We start from the raw sequence: 15,847 nt of genomic DNA, 5'->3' as shown, positions 1-15,847 counted from the left end.
TATTAGTCTCCAGTATTGCTTTAAAGAAGCAGGCGACAAATCTGCAGTAACTGTGCGATGCTATCGCGTCAGTATGGACCAAAATCTGAATGAATGAATGTCTTCTATCAGTTTGTTAGATTTTTCTTAAAGAGAGCAGGTAAGATATTGAAATATAGTATATATAGTTTTTCAAATCTTGATGCATGCTCGATCATCCAGGGAAAATGAGATTGTTATTCATAGATTATTTCTTGCAACAATTGTTGGAAATCAAAATCCACTTGAATCGTGTAGTCCAGAAAATTAAAAAAAGAATATGTGAAAAAAATCATGGTGGCACAATAATGAACTGTGATCTCATGTCCCTACATGTTGAATGTTTTCAACACCGATGTAAATTAATGACTACTGAACTCTGGTCGCATCTAATTAAACCAGGGGATCTGCTTGCATCTCTGAATGTGATGAAAGATGTGCCTTAAATTATTACAGATGTAAAAATATGTAGACATAGTGCAGAATTTCTACTCATTATATTGACTTGATCAATCCCAAAAATGTGCTATTAAAGTTCAACCACTGAATAAGTTGAATGTTTTGTATATATTTATGTTTAATAAGTATTCGGAGGTTGTTAAATGCGTGTTCCTTCTCAGCACAACTCAAAGTGCAGTAAAAAAAAACAAACCCTCTGCCTGTCAAACACACATCTCAAGTGTCATTCTTATATATATATATATATATAGCCATGCAGCTGGCTGCCAACTGAAAACCATAAACAGTCACTAACAACACCGTCACTGTATCCCAAGGAACATCGAAATGCACACATCTCTAATAGGCCAGACACACAGAAGAAAGAACGCTTCCTACAGGCTGCAGTCGTACACTTATTTTTGGAAATCTTTTATTAGTAAACAAATGACAATTCCCTTTTCACGCATTTCAAATTACACTGCAAACAAGTGTTTTCAGGGATATGTTACAATCAGTATGAAATATAGCAAAAAGCTAAATATGGTAACTACACTGCTGATGATTTTACTACAAATGGTGTACAGGTATATTTTCTTCACACATCCGGCTTCGAATAGAGTTATTGATTTGTGTTCAATTTGATGGTACATATGTACACTGTAAAAGATACATAACATAGATTAAGCATATTCCCAGGGCCAGCCCAAGACTATTGATATTTTTCCAATGCAAAACTACAGGCACACAACTTCTATTCATGCCTCGTGTTTCCAAATGGGGGGAAATAATGTGTGGCATAATTAATAATCAAACCTTAAACATTCTAAGCAGTCATGTGATTAGCACTTAACTTAAATCAGAATTTTAAAAACAGAAGAGGTTAGGTATGCATGTTGTGGTAACATGGCTTTGACATTATTTGGCAATAAGAATCAAACACACAGTCAAAACCTAAAGCAACATCAGGGGATATTAAGAAGTCTGAGGCTTTACAGAATTATTTCATCGAGTGACTTCACAGAGATAACACACTACAGGCAGAATGTTAGTAATATGAGCCAATACAAAAAAGTCAAAGTGCAGCTTTTAATGTAACAGCGTGATTTCCCTTTTGAATAAAAATCGGTTACACTGTGGTAAGTATTGGCTCGAGTTAATGTAGGTTTAATGTAGTGCTGGGTGAATTATCACAGATAGCAGAGCCAATTAAAAGTTTACATTTTCTCCTCTGGCTTTCAAGGTTTGACCCAGTCACACTGCCCCTCCGGTCGACTACAGATGGGTGACAAATTAAGTGAAAAATCTTAAAATCAATTATTCATTAACCCTAACACTAATCTTCATCAATAAAAGGTGTTCCATGCCTCCATTGGAGTTAAAGAGATCATGGAAAGTGATGGGAACTTGCTTTGAAGCTGTCTTGGCGTATGTGGTATGCCTTACTATGACTGTTTTTCTTTTAATTTGTCACCAGTCTGTATTTTTGAGCAAAATTGCAATTAAATCAACATAAAAGAAAAAGGAACAAAGACTGCATTTGTACACGAGGATCACTCTGGACTGATTTCCCTTGTTTTTAGGTCACATTTAGAGTGTGTCATAATTAATTCTATTGCACTCGACTCCCAACTCCTGAACATTATGCAGCACCACTCACTACACAACTCATCAGTAACAGAAACATTTCAGATGATGCAAGGCAAATAGTTGTTTGTGTGGACAGAAAAACAAATTAAGCTCACATCTGTACCTTTTTTTTTCAAATTTGGGGAGGTTTGGGGAATAAAACGGCTCAAGAGATTCAGATAAGGATAAAATTAGTCAGTATAGGCTCAAGACTTAGATTTCAGGCCAACCTTTTTATAGATTGAGTGAGATTCTGGCTATTTTTGACCACTGAACCCCCCCCCCCCCCGAAAAAAAATAAAAAATAAATAAATTACCACCCACAAGTTAAAATTTCAGCTTATTATCTCAAAATTTCAGACCGCTGAGAAAATAACTCGAAACTGAGAAAATAACTTGAAATTATGAGTCAAACTTTTGGGACAACAACCCGAAAAATTCACTTATGGGGAAAAAAGGGTTTTTTTTTCAGTGGGATAACACGTTTCATTAAAGACAATGAATCAAAAACTCTTCCTGCAGTTTCTTTAGTGGCTGCTTCAGGCCAAAAAGGAGTCAATGTCTGACTTCATTTTTGGCACAAGCATATCAACAGTTCAACAAATATGTGTGGTCTATATACCTAACTTTCTCTTTCATAACAACTGGAAGGGTGAGTGTTTTTCTCTTATAATCATTCTGATTTGGTTAAAGTTAGGGGTTTGAAGTGTCCCAGATGTGCTGACACAAGCAAACGTTTCACCTCTGCTAACGGGAGTCAATAAATTGGAGCTCTCCACTATGTTTGCGGTATTGACGTCTTTTAGAATAACTTTTATTGGAATTATCAAACAGATAATAAGGCCCCTGCTGTGCTTAGTCTGGCTAAACCTTTTGTGAGTCAGTTTTAGTGATTAAAATTCAAGTATTTTATCAATGGAGCCAGTCCAACCAAGTTAGCATTAACTTAGCACTCCACAATCTGCCAGAAAAAGTTGAACATTTAAAATGGAGAAATCCAGAAATCAATGGATGATGTCATCTTTCATATACAGTCTATAACCCACATAAAGATTGCTGCAGGAATTACGGCATCTAACCCGATCCCAATATGACCCCACAACCAACAGGATCCGAAGGACATACGTGGTATACAGTACCAGATCTCAGTTCAGCCGTGCATCGAGAGCCTGGGGTTTAGAAGAATAAGGCAGAAAAGCTGAAAGAAAAGGAAAATCAGAAAGGAGATTCTGGAACAAAGCACACAGTGTGTAATTCAGGACAAAATACAGGCCAAGGTTCATTAAGGGGTCAGCATGTCGACACAGCGCCATGTCTAATTCTCTACCCATAACCTTCTGCTAACGGGAGATTTAAGCTCTAAAATATGAGTTTCCTCTCGACGAGGTTTAGTTTCCAGCTCTTGCTGTTTTCATCAGAGGCCAAGTAGTAAAACAACATTGGATGTGTGAGCTGGGGCTGATTATGTGGTGAGAAAAAAAAAGAAACCAAAAAAGGAAAGATGAAAAATGTTTATGGGACAATTAAAGAATTTGGCAAGTCCTCACAAAAATCAACCTCCCTTGTTAAAGTGTTGTAAAGTAGCAGCAAAAGAGTAAAGACAGGCGTGTTTGCCAGTGAAACGTTACAATAGGATAAGAAAAAAAAAGGGGGGACTGGCAGGATGCTCTGTACCTTGGGCATTATGAAGCACTTCATACACAGGATGCTGTAAAGACTTCTTCAGTGATTATAAAGGGAAATGGGGAACAGATGTGAGCAGCTGGAACTCTTATCATATAATAATCAAGAGTGAGTATTTTGTCCTGATTACAGCACCATCACAAGGAGGGTCTGATAATGAGGTTCCTCTAATCACAGACGGTGAAATTTGTTGTCATTCTTGGGAACAAGTGGCAGTGAAAACATCTTTCTAGGCCACAGAGAGAAAAAGATCAAAGCTGACAATAAAAGGAAAAGCTCATTTTCAGGGAAAAATGCTTATTTGTTTTCCGGCAGAGTGCTAGACAAACAACAGGAGTCTGTCCATCACGTATAAACCACTGGCAGTCAGCCGGTTAAAAACACCAAGCCTGACTCTCTCCTGGCTCCAGCCACATATTTACCATTTAGACATGACAGCAATATCAATTTTCCAAAAAGCTGAACTATTTCTCCAATGTCAAGGAAGAAGGCTCCCACACATCTTTCATTTCTGCTTCTTTTACTGTGTGATTGTGGTTTACATCAAAACATCCCACTGGTATTTTGCCTCGGTTAAAGCAGCAATCACACAATAAAATTTAAATTAAGCGTGCACAATCCTTCTTGGAGTGGACTGTGGCTGGAAACGACTGACGCTGCGATGAAAGGATCACAGGGAGAGCCAGGCTTTATATTAGGATGACTAACATCATTTTTTTTTCCTTCAAAATCTTATATAAAATATTAAATTCACACTTTTGGTTCTTTCAGAATGCTTGGAGAGAGATCTCCCAAAAGAAAGGCAATAACTTAAGTACTATGAAAATAAGTTTTCAAGATTTAACCACTTCATTTCATGTTTTTGGTTGAAAGATAGTAGATCTGTACAAATGTACAATTATAAACGACTGAATGCATCCATCAGTCTGTAGATGTACAGTTAAGCTGAGGAATTTAGAGTTATAATGCACCAGAGAGAGAAAATTGCATGTATGCATGTCACTGGCATCGCTGTTTGTTAATTCTCAGTAAACCTGAGAACTGATTTTCTCCGGCTAGGAGTTTTCAAACAAAACACAATGACTTGCTGTTGTTGACTGGCGTGAAAATATATTTGCTACAACTTTCCGAGTGTCACTGGCCCACTCGGGTGTCTGTGGTGCAGGGTGTTTGAGGGTTTGCCGTGGCTTTAAGCTGAAGCAGGCCAGAAAAAAGAAAATGGGCAAAGCTTGTATCACAGGTCACGTTGGAGGGGAGGGAAGACAGTCACCAGCGTCATCAGCAGCACGTCCTGCGAGACTCTGAGGCCTGACGACCCAATTTGAAACCTCTTGCTGAAGATCCTCCAGCTTCGTCTACAACAGGGATGCGCTTACCTTAGAGAAGACACACAAAGGTATCAGCCTACCTTTTTCTATTTCAGGTTGTTCACTTTTATTTTTTACTCTTAAACAATATTTTATTTATTTCAAATTTAAAGATTTGTTTAGCAACGTCACACAGCATTTACAATAAAACTATAGTTGTGTCCCAGGTTAATGCACTCATTCACTTCTACATAGAGGAATATACAGTGAACACTTTGGACACTACTCTGGTGATTTTCTATATAATGTTTAAGGGAACCTATTGTGTTCATTTCCAGCTACTTGTTTTCTTTTTCTTGGACTATTAAGGTAGCTTTTCATGAATTAGTGTTTAACAAATGTATTCAACTAGGGCTGTTCGATATAACGATATATATCGGATGACATCTATCGTTTCATTTTAGGCTATCGTTTGTTTCGTGGTGTTGCAAAAAATACTGTTTACGGCAATATTTTTTCATCGTTTTGATGGTCACTGTAGTGGCTACATTAATTTCTTAAAGTTCTCTCTTTCTCTTATATTTAATATAACCACACTACAGACGGACAAGCGCCTGTTTTTATGCGTTGTGGTTAGCAACAACGACGGTAACAGCGTCGCGTGTCCGCTTGTTTATGTTCCACATAAACCTTTCACAATAAAGCTCAAGATCCTGTTGAGACTTTTCAAAATAAACTGAATCACTTGAAAGAGCAGATTATTTACGGATGAGAATTAAAAAAGAGCCGCCAGGTGCTAAAAAATAAACCTTAGACTCAAACGTTAGAACAAGCTTTTCCCCGCAGCATGCCGTGTAATAAATACTCACAAAGAAAACGGCGGCCGTTACAACTTATGTCTAAAAATGTATAGTTTCATACATCGGTTAAAACACTCGACTCCAGCTACATGACGCGCAGCTGGAAACACTTCCCGCAAGTCGAGCTGCCCGAGATTCACAGAATTTGCAGAAAATGTTACATTTTTGTGATTTATATCGTTATCGGAAGATAGAATTCTTATATCGGGATATGAGATTTTGGTCATATCGCACAGCCCTATATTCAACTACCATCCAAAAATGAACAGTACTGGTAATTACCCAAAATCATATTTTATATTTCTGTAATGGTTAATTCACCATTTTGTGCAAATTCATTAATTGATATTTTTTAATGCTACAGTTTAGTTTTTGTTATCCATGACTGTTCAAATTTTCTGGTTAACAAAAATGCAGGAATAATAGTAAAACACGTAAATACTTTTGGTTAGGCTGTCAAATTACAGTTATTTGCTTGCATTCCTAAACCACAAAAATAGATTTAATGGTTACATTTTTAGTTTTAAATAGGTTTTAATAGGAGTAGCCTTAATAACGGTCTGGGTCCATCTTGCATGCAGTATGGAACTGAGACATAGCTGAAGCGTATACTCCCTGTTTAGTGAAGCTCAAGTTTGACTGCACTGCGAGATATGATAGTATTCATTGTAGATGGTGACAGCAGTACAAAATACTGCATTGTGTATTATTAAATGTGAAACTCCTGATATAAAACTTTAAGTAGAGTTTAGACTAAACATCGGTTTCTTTTAAAGCATCTTTCAAAAAGAAGCCGAAAGCTACTGCAGAGTAGTTGTGTTCATGTTGCATGTTACTAATTGGGTTTTTTCAAATAAATACTCCTTAATTTCTTTATGTTCTGAGATTTCTCACTTTATACTGACTAATCTTGACCGACCAGAGTTTCATTAAACATACCACGAGTATCCAGTAGAGTTGTAAGCTTGTTAATTTATCAAGTAGTATAACTTTAATTTTGAGTGTACAGTGTATTTACAAAGTACTACCCATGGCTCTAAAGTATTCGTAGTAAGATTGTGGTGAAAACTATCAGAGAAATATGTACATTATATACAGTGTACGTTTTTGTTCAGTGAAACTCTAGTTTGTGTGTTATTGTAGCAGAACTGGATCAACTGCTCCTTTCTTCACTTGTCTCCTCAATTTCTTTAAGTCTCAACGTGTTATGATTAAGTGGATTCTGCTTTACTTCCAACTCCCACACATAAAACAACAACAAAACATTACAAAATTATGTCTCTAATAGACAGTATTTTTTAAATGTTATTCATTGCTTGATTTATCATCGCAAGATCCTGTGGTTGTTCGGGCCCGCGCTACCAAATATACAAGAAACACACTCACTTATCTCTACAAACACCTCGTTGATGTTAATGGCATTCTTGGCGCTGGTTTCTACAAAGATGGCATGGATGGAGTCGGCATAGTCCTTGGCATCCTTCTCTGGCACTTCCCTGGAGATGCGGGAGATGTATCAGAAATATTATGTTGCAATTTGTACACAGTTTCTCAGATTTCATGCCTGACCTGATAACCATCAAATGTTTTTCTACAGATGTTATGGGGAAGATTTCGCAATTTCATGGATAAGTCTGAGCCAAAAAAAACCAACAACAACAACATAGGAAAGGATAAATACCATTAGAGCTCATTAAACCCACTAAAAATAACTATAACGTTGAACCCAGTAATCTACATTTTAAATTCCTATAATGATAAAAGGTCAAGACAAATGAGACTTTAATAAACATATGCATATATTTACAGTACAGAAGAGGCTTCATGGCATTTCTGAGGCAAACATTAAATATTATTCTGACAGAAAAGGTCACGATACATCCTCCGCACAATATCTTTCTACTCTACCAAACAAAATTCTCTGCTGATGTTAAATGAGGGCTCATAATCACAGTGAATACGAGAAGTGTTCACAGCACAGCTGAGGTTTACCTGGCATCTGACAGGTCACATTTGTTCCCAGCGATTGCGACAACTATATTAGGAGGGCCATGTTGGCGGAGCTCTTTCACCCAGTTCTTCAGTGTTTGGAAGGAGTCCTGATGGCACAGGTAAGTAAGGTGTGATACTGAATAAAACAATACTGAGACAAGCACACAGTATCTACTGTGGAGGTTTAAGGAACAGGCTGGAAGTCAAGAGAGTTAAATGAGATCATCAAAACCAGTTATGGTATAGTTATGGATAAATTACTTATTTATTTTCACTTGGGACGGCATGGTGGAGTACTCACTGTCACCTCACAGGCAGACTGTCTGTGGCCCTTCTGCATGTACTCCCTATGCATACGTGGGTTCTCTGTGGGTACTCTGCCTTAAACGGTTATTCAAAATTGGCAGTAGGTGTGAATGAGAGTGTAAATGGCTGTCTGTTACACTATGTTAAGCCTATGATAGACTGGTGACCTCTCCGAGGTGTACCCTGCCTCTCCCCCAACTCCACCCTCTCACTGACCCTGAATCAAATAAGGGGTTAAGACAATGGATGGCTCGATGGATTCGATTGGGTGGTTTTTTTTCATATTTTTGGTCTTACTGTATTTTATTTAATATGCCAATCTTTTTAATTTAAGCCACTTGTTATAGGTTTGTTGTGTTTAACTCAATTTTAGCTGTGGTAACAAGAATATCCCAAGTCTGGATAAATAAAGTACAACTTATCTTGCCTTAGCGTAAGGACTAGAAAGGGGGGGAAAGCCTGTCCATGCATCCATCCACCCACCCACCCATATTCTGCTGCTTATTGGGGACGGTTACAGAGACAACAGTCTAAGCAGAGATGCCCAGACCTGGTTCTCCCTGGCCACCTCCTCTAGCTCTTCTCAGTGGCACGCCAAGGTGTTCCCAAGCCAGCCGGAAGATATGAACTCTTCTGCATGATCTGCTTCTCCCAGCTGGACATGTCCAAAACTTGTTTCCAGGAGGCATCCTTATCAGATGCCTGAAGCTAAAGAGTTAACCTAGCTTTCTCAAAAGGTGAAAACACCTGGCTAGAATTTCTTTATCAATATGAAGCAAACAATTGATGACATGTTTACCAGTGAAATCTAGAGGTGGTGGTAGGAGGAGATTTTTTTTGGACAGTCCTGTTTCTAATCTTCACAGTAAGCTAACTGAAGCTAGATGATTCACGCGATGAGAGTCCTCTCAATACGTATGTCATTAATGGCAAAGACAATGTATTTGCTGAAATAGTCATGAGATGATTAGTATCTGAGGAAAAGTGAAAATCACCTCTTTTGTGATGTCATATACAATGATTGCCGCTGCTGAACCTCTGTAGTACATGGGCGCCAGAGCACGAAACTATCGGGAGACAAAGAACAGCCAAGTAAAAAACAAGCCAACGATGACTAACATCCTATATCAGTCTGTCAAGAACCTTAATCGTCTATTAAACTTGATTTTATTGTGACATCAGAGAGTCTGACTTTAGCTTTGAAACTATGTGAAATTAAACAAAAACAGCATAAAAACAAAAATTAAAATGACTCTATTCAATGGACAATCCCAACCCATCACTGATGATCATTTACTCTCACTTCCTCCTAGTTTTAAAATTTTGGATATGAAAAGAGATCCAAATATACAATTTCAGTATAGCTGCACCACACAGACATTCAACAATGTTTTTCACAGGCTTAGGATAATCCATTATATAGGCACAGACCTATGCCGATTACATCGCCACGTCTTTCTTTAAACTCAATTATGCTAACTGTATCAAACTCAGCAGAGAGTATAAAAATAGGCAAAGGAGACAGAAGATGTACTATTTTACAAACTAAAGGCCTGGGATTCTGAGCCTATAATCCAAGAGGCTTTATTCAAAATGAGCACATGGCAAGTCTTTCCACCACTGCCTCACACATGTGAAAGCTATCAAGAGAAAGATGAGCAAGAAAGTGTCAAAAGCTGTTAGAGTTTGGATATTTATGGAACACTATACATGTGATCTTAGCCCAATACGTCAGAAAGCTCCGCGTAATCAAAGCAGCATGTGCAAAGATTTCTAAATCCATAGCTGCCTGGGAGGCTGGGGGTTTGCCAGGATTTGGTATTTTGTTGGTAAAATACTTCTCTGTGCACAGTAAGGACTAACTTCGACAATGGGATCTGTCATAATATTTAAAAACACCTTCAACCACATGTGAAGGGAACAAATGAGGTTAAATGCAGCTGATACACCAGTCAAAAGAGAGAGCACTGAGATCTGCAAACAGGTGGCAGATTTTGTGAGTGATTTACCTTCATTTCCACTAATCAAAGCAACTGCATTTATGCTACAATTTTAAAGTACTTCCCAAGCTTCTCCTATATTAGAAATGACAGAGATCAAGCTTTTGCCTGCAGTTGATTCTGGGCTAGAAAAAAAGACTGTGCACTTTATTTTCTTTGACTTCTTTTGCCTAACAAACAGAAATTCCTAACTATGATTTAATGGTGTAGCTTCAGACCATAGTATTACCGTTTATTCTTGAGTACAAGAGCCACATAGTGTATGTATTTTACTGTTTTGTTAATGTATACTTTACTGTACATAACTTAGAGCCCAAATGTTTATTGCTGAACTGCTTTGCCTGCTGAAACACATACAGACTATTAATAATTATATAAAACTGTTAAGAAATAGAGATAATTAGGGGTTTAAACATGTTTTGTTCTGCTTTTGAGCAAAAAAAAACGACCAAAAGCACACTTAAAGATATGAAAAGTCACAAAGGGAGAATCTCTCCATGCCTTCTTGCAGTAGATTCTGCACTGAGGCTTTTGACAGGCCAATAAAACCATGTGTCATGTATTAACTAATGATATTTATTTTAAAAGAAACAGCTCATGTCTCAGAAAGACCTTCACTTGGAATGACCCTGCCTTCCCGCCAATTCTATTTTCCTTTACAATACGATGGAATAAACTATCCATCTTGGAGTGACATCGTTACCTCAGGAAAGCACACATTCCACATAATTATAGTTGTTACTGGCCCCGTCCACCAACAGGAATCCAGCCTGGGATATTTGGCAGAGGCACTGAGGAGAGTGCTGTCTGTTTCACTGGCCAGTGCTGTGCTGCACCACAGCCAGTCCTGTGTGGTCTATCTGTGTTTTAACCCAAAGAGCAATCATAGTGAGGCCAGACGATTGGCCACACAGCAGCGCAGAAAACAGCCCCAGTGATGCCCAGTGAGTACTGATTAATTGCAGAAACCACAAGCTGGGTGTGTAATGAAAGGCACCCTCCTATTCCGTTAGGACGCATGCTCCCTTTTGCTTGTTTTCTGTAAGAAGGAGCAGTCCTCCAGGGGGAGGCCTGGATGGGCTGTTGACAGCTGGGCTCAGATGTGCTCGTAAGGCCTCATCTGGTCTTGAGATATGGGTTTTGCTTGTGGAAATCACTGAGCTTTCCTTTCTGCCCTAGTCTCTCCTTTCACATGCATTGGCTGGCTTTGTGTTCCTCTTTCTCAACTCCACAGATTTCAATAGAGCAAAGCTCCATGGAGGTTAGAAAACAAGCCATGAAAAGCCTCCAAATACCACAACAGTCTTGTAGGGGAAAAAAAAAACAAAAAAAAAACGCAGACACATGCGAAACCTACCAAAGGAATGTTGCTACTTTTTCAGTTGCAGATGTGAGCCACTTGGAAAACCGAGAGGCCACATGGGCATGAAAAAGTGAGCAAAAATGCGAGTAAAAAAAATAACCCAGAAGAAAATGAAATAAAATGTTGCACAGATGAAAGCAAAGGAGAAAAAAAGAGGACATGATGACGTAGAGTGGCACTGGCTCAAAGATAAGATACAGCAGCAGCGCATGCCGGTGAGCTCAGAAAGCTTGAGTTTTATCCTCTTGTCTGATTTTAAATTGGCTTCCTGAATGTCCCTGAAGTCGACAAAAAAACAAAGGCCTCCCGTGGGAGGGGGAATAAAACACAAGCAGCATCTTATCTCACCTCTCCAGAGAATGCAGCACTAGGGGTACTACATTACAATAGAAAGTCTTATGCATGAGAAAAGGAGAAGGCCGCCAGCATAAAAAAGGAAGTGGCGTGGATATCTAATGCAGAGAAAGGTCGGCTATAGCGTGAGTCAAGCGAAAGCAGTTCCTTACGCTACAAGTGCCTGGTGTCGATTTCACCGGCTTAAATGAAAACACCAAAATACAGCTTCTCTCCTATATCGCATATCATTTGCAAAGTGTGATTCGAGTTCTGACTGTTGCATGGGTGGCAAAATATTTCATAATGTATATTTACAAACACACAGCAGAGCAGATCAGATAAGAAGAGCATATAAACTGCTGACAAACAACACTTTGGAGAAGTGTGAAAACATAAAATAACAAAACAATGCCAGTGGTTCCCTTTTTTGTTTGTCTCTAAAAAAACTAACACAATTACGAGAAGGCGAGAGGAGGAAGGGAGAGAGATCAAAGGCGACAAAAGGAAAAAAATTCATCTTTTTTATGTGACTTCACTCACTAAATTAAAATTTGGAAAAGGAACTCTTAGAACAAGAGTGCTAAAAGAAGAACTCTACCTATAGTAAGGTAAATATTGCCCCCTATCAGAAGTTATGACTAACTACAGTATTCAGTTTTCTTATGGTTGGTTTAAGGAATGATGCATGTACGTGTGGGCAATTCTTTCACATCCTTTCAAAGAACACAGTGGGGATAAGTAGACTGTTCAATACTACAAACAGGTTGATGGTAATGTAAAAACTATTCACTGAAGCTGTTACGGTTAATACCTCAGCACATAATACTAACCCGCTCCTGTCCTGCCGTGTCCCAGATCAGGAATTTGTGCAGCTCATTTTGGTATTGCACTGTTTTGGTCATGAAGGATGCCCTGGTGAAGAGAAACATGACACACTGCAGATTTAAAATAAACACTTGCAGATTTTTTTTTTTCTGTTTAACATTAAACTGTATTCTAGCAATAAAAAGCTGATTTACATCACATCAATCTGAGCCAGCTCAGTACTGGATTCTTTAAGTCTGACAGCAAAACTAACATTTGGTCTCAATTACAAAACTGGAGATTTCAAGAACAAATTTCAATAACAACCCGTTTGCCAATAATCATCAGATATTTCAAAGTGCCAAAAATAAGTGTGTGGAGCAGCTGTTTGTATCTAGTATTTATTATTTCTTCTCCTGTTAAAAAGTATGCTGACAAAAACATGCAAAAAAAATACTAAAAATTCCTGCCACCACATATCAAACTTGAGTTTTAAAGATGTTTATGTTACTTGAACTCAAGCAAGAAAAAATTGATTTTATTTTGTACAATGTTATAACATAGAAAAACTCATTTATTCATCCTATGAAATGGTAAATGGCCTGTATTTGTAGAGCGCTTTACATAGTCCCTAAGGACCCCAAAGAACTTTACACGTTCAGTTATCCACCCATTCACACATTGGTGATGGCAGCTACATTGTAGCTACAGCCGCCCTGGGGCGCACTGACAGAGGCGAGGCTGCCGAACACTGGCGCCACCGGACCCTCTGACTACCACCAGTAGGCATCCAGTGTCTTGCCCAAGGACACAACGACCGAGACTGTCCGAGCCGGGGCTCGAACCGGCAACCTTCCAATTACAAGACAAACTGCCAACTCTTGAGCCACGATCGCCCCCTATGAAAGGCTAAATGTCAAAACTGCACAGTTCAGTTGTAAACCTTGTTCGAAAATGTCAGAAAACAAATATTGTTCATAATACGTTCAAAAATTTGTTGGATGAAAAAGTCTTTGACACCAAAGGTACTTAATTTAGCCACAGACAAAGAACACAAGAAAGTCCAGATATTTTAAAATCTGGAGCAAACGAGTTATTTAAGAAGTGATTTTCATGCCCATTTCTTTGCCAGTGGTTAACTGATAACTCTAATGGGCATCATAACGACATGTAAAACTACAACAAATGAGGGAGATGGAAAAAATAAAACTTCTGTGGAAGTGGAAGGCAGCAAAACATACCCAATAGTTGGATTAATGTTTGGGTCAAAGCTGTCCTCCACAAATCTCCAAACAATACTCGACTTTCCAACTCCAGTATCCTGTACAGACAAAATAAATATCATGCTTACTAAACATGGTACTTGAAGAATATGAGAACAATCTTTGGCAATATGCCTGGACATTAAAACATTTTTATGGGATCCTCTTCCTTCCTGGCACTGCTCACCATTTATTCAGTAACATATCTTGTTTTAACTAATTTAATTATCTTAAAGATGACCAAAATGATGCATAATCAGGGTTGTCACAATTCTTTTCCAGTCTGCTAGTTAATGAACTGGCTTATTGTCTCTATGCTATCTTAATCTTATTAGTAGATCTACAGAAAATGAATGGCTAATCATCCTGTTTTGTTGTGTCTTTTTTTCCAATTAAAAGATGCATTAAGTTAATGAGCCTGATTTGCAAATAAATACTGCAGGAATGACTAGTTATGCTGTCTAACACAGCTACAGATGTGTGTTGAAATGAAGAGACAAAAAAATCAACATAAAATGTTTTGGTAAGCCGCCGAATAAACCAGCAGTGCAGCTTCACCGCACCATAGATTTGAGTCACGGAAACTCTACTAAAGGTGGCCAAGCCACTTTTATGTAAGCTGTTCAGTGATGGTGGTGGAAGGCCTGTCTGACAAGTCAGCACATAATGTGATTTGAAAGATGACTGTCAGTGTCATAACAGACATTGTTTCCATGCTGGTCATTCCATTCAGAGAGCCCTCATGGCCTGTGGATGACGTTTCCTGTTAGAAATTACCGTCAGTGACAGGGTAGAGGTGACCACACCACGCAAAGGACGTCGCTAAATGCAAACCAGCAAAGTCTTCCTGCTATCAAAATAGAGCCACTGTAGGGGTTAATAGTGAGATTTTGCAGGTTATCACAACTTTAGAGTATAAATGTACACATAGTTTCTTAGAGGGCAGTGTGACAACGCCAAATGTCTTGTTTTTGTCCAAAAAAGATCAGAACTTAAAGATATTACATTTACATTGACACTAATGATTGTGATTTACCTGATCTATTCTTAAAATAGCAGCAGGCTGACTATTTTCTAATTTGAGTAATAGTGACACTAATAGCTTGACTAATATTGTCAACGCTGATGTAATCCTGTAAGTGGATGACAGAGAAGAGAAGATGTGAGGATGTTCCTCTAGCAGTGGATAATACAATTTGAATGGGACGTTGATCAAGTGATTGATGCCTTGTGCAGCTACTGAGTGTAATTCAATGTAGATAAGCATGAGTGTTGTCACTGGCTCAGATCTATTTATTTATTTTGAGGTTGTATTGCCACTCACTATATCAGAAATTTTCACCACGGTCCATTAGAGAAGTATAGGTATGTGTTATGTGGAAGTAGAGCAGGACAGCTCCATTAATGCCCCAGTTAAAGTGTGCATATGTACAATCAGATTGAAAAATATCGATGCTTACTCACCCCCAAGAGGCAGACTTTTAACTCTCTCAGAGCCATATCGATCTCCTCTCTCACATCGAATTTGCGATGAAGATCATTGGCTGTTTTCTCCTCTGCTTGCCTTTTTTTAATCTTGAATATTCTTCAGGTGGTCTTTGTTTACAAACAACTTTACAACATCGTGTTCTGAAGCTGACATACGCACATCTTAGGTTGGGTAACAACTGTCGCTGTAAACGTTAAAACGTCCTGCAGGTCGTCGTATTTGCCATGTTGTGATTATTGTAAACAGCTACCTCCACCACATCGCCGAGTCTCCATCTTGAACTACGGCATGCGATCACGTGACTGCTTCGGCTTTTTTTTCCTTCCTTTCTCCTTTTTTTTCTTTTGGAGATACACAAAG

At 38.5% G+C, this 15,847-nt stretch overlaps 1 protein-coding gene across 1 annotated transcript; it reads right to left on the bottom strand.

The window, feature by feature from the left end:
- Nucleotides 1-867: 867 nt before the first annotated feature.
- Nucleotides 868-15,771, bottom strand: rab22a (RAB22A, member RAS oncogene family). The gene is made up of 7 exons (XM_085158676.1): nucleotides 15,463-15,771; nucleotides 13,978-14,057; nucleotides 12,763-12,844; nucleotides 9,229-9,300; nucleotides 7,928-8,034; nucleotides 7,322-7,431; nucleotides 868-5,144 (listed from the first exon to the last, which is right to left on the bottom strand). The coding sequence occupies exons 1-7, from the start codon at nucleotides 15,496-15,498 to the stop codon at nucleotides 5,047-5,049; spliced, it is 585 nt and encodes a 194-aa protein (XP_085014802.1). The 5' UTR covers nucleotides 15,499-15,771; the 3' UTR covers nucleotides 868-5,046.
- Nucleotides 15,772-15,847: the final 76 nt, after the last annotated feature.

Source organism: Neolamprologus multifasciatus, chromosome 5 (assembly GCF_963576455.1).
Source record: "Neolamprologus multifasciatus chromosome 5, fNeoMul1.2, whole genome shotgun sequence".
NCBI lineage: Eukaryota > Metazoa > Chordata > Actinopteri > Cichliformes > Cichlidae > Neolamprologus > Neolamprologus multifasciatus.
Note: the sequence above shows the minus strand (reverse complement) of the source record. Positions and strands in the feature narration are given on the sequence as shown.

Excerpts from the sequence above, each read along its gene's own strand:
- rab22a (XM_085158676.1), bottom strand. The coding sequence starts at position 15,498 with ATGGCTCTGAGAGAGTTAAAAGTCTGCCTCTTGGGG. Across the intron at positions 9,301-12,762 it reads ACACGGCAGGACAGGAGCGG|TTTCGTGCTCTGGCGCCCAT; the intron begins GTTAGTATTATG and ends GTCTCCCGATAG. Across the intron at positions 7,432-7,927 it reads TGTGACCTGTCAGATGCCAG|GGAAGTGCCAGAGAAGGATG; the intron begins GTAAACCTCAGC and ends CCGCATCTCCAG.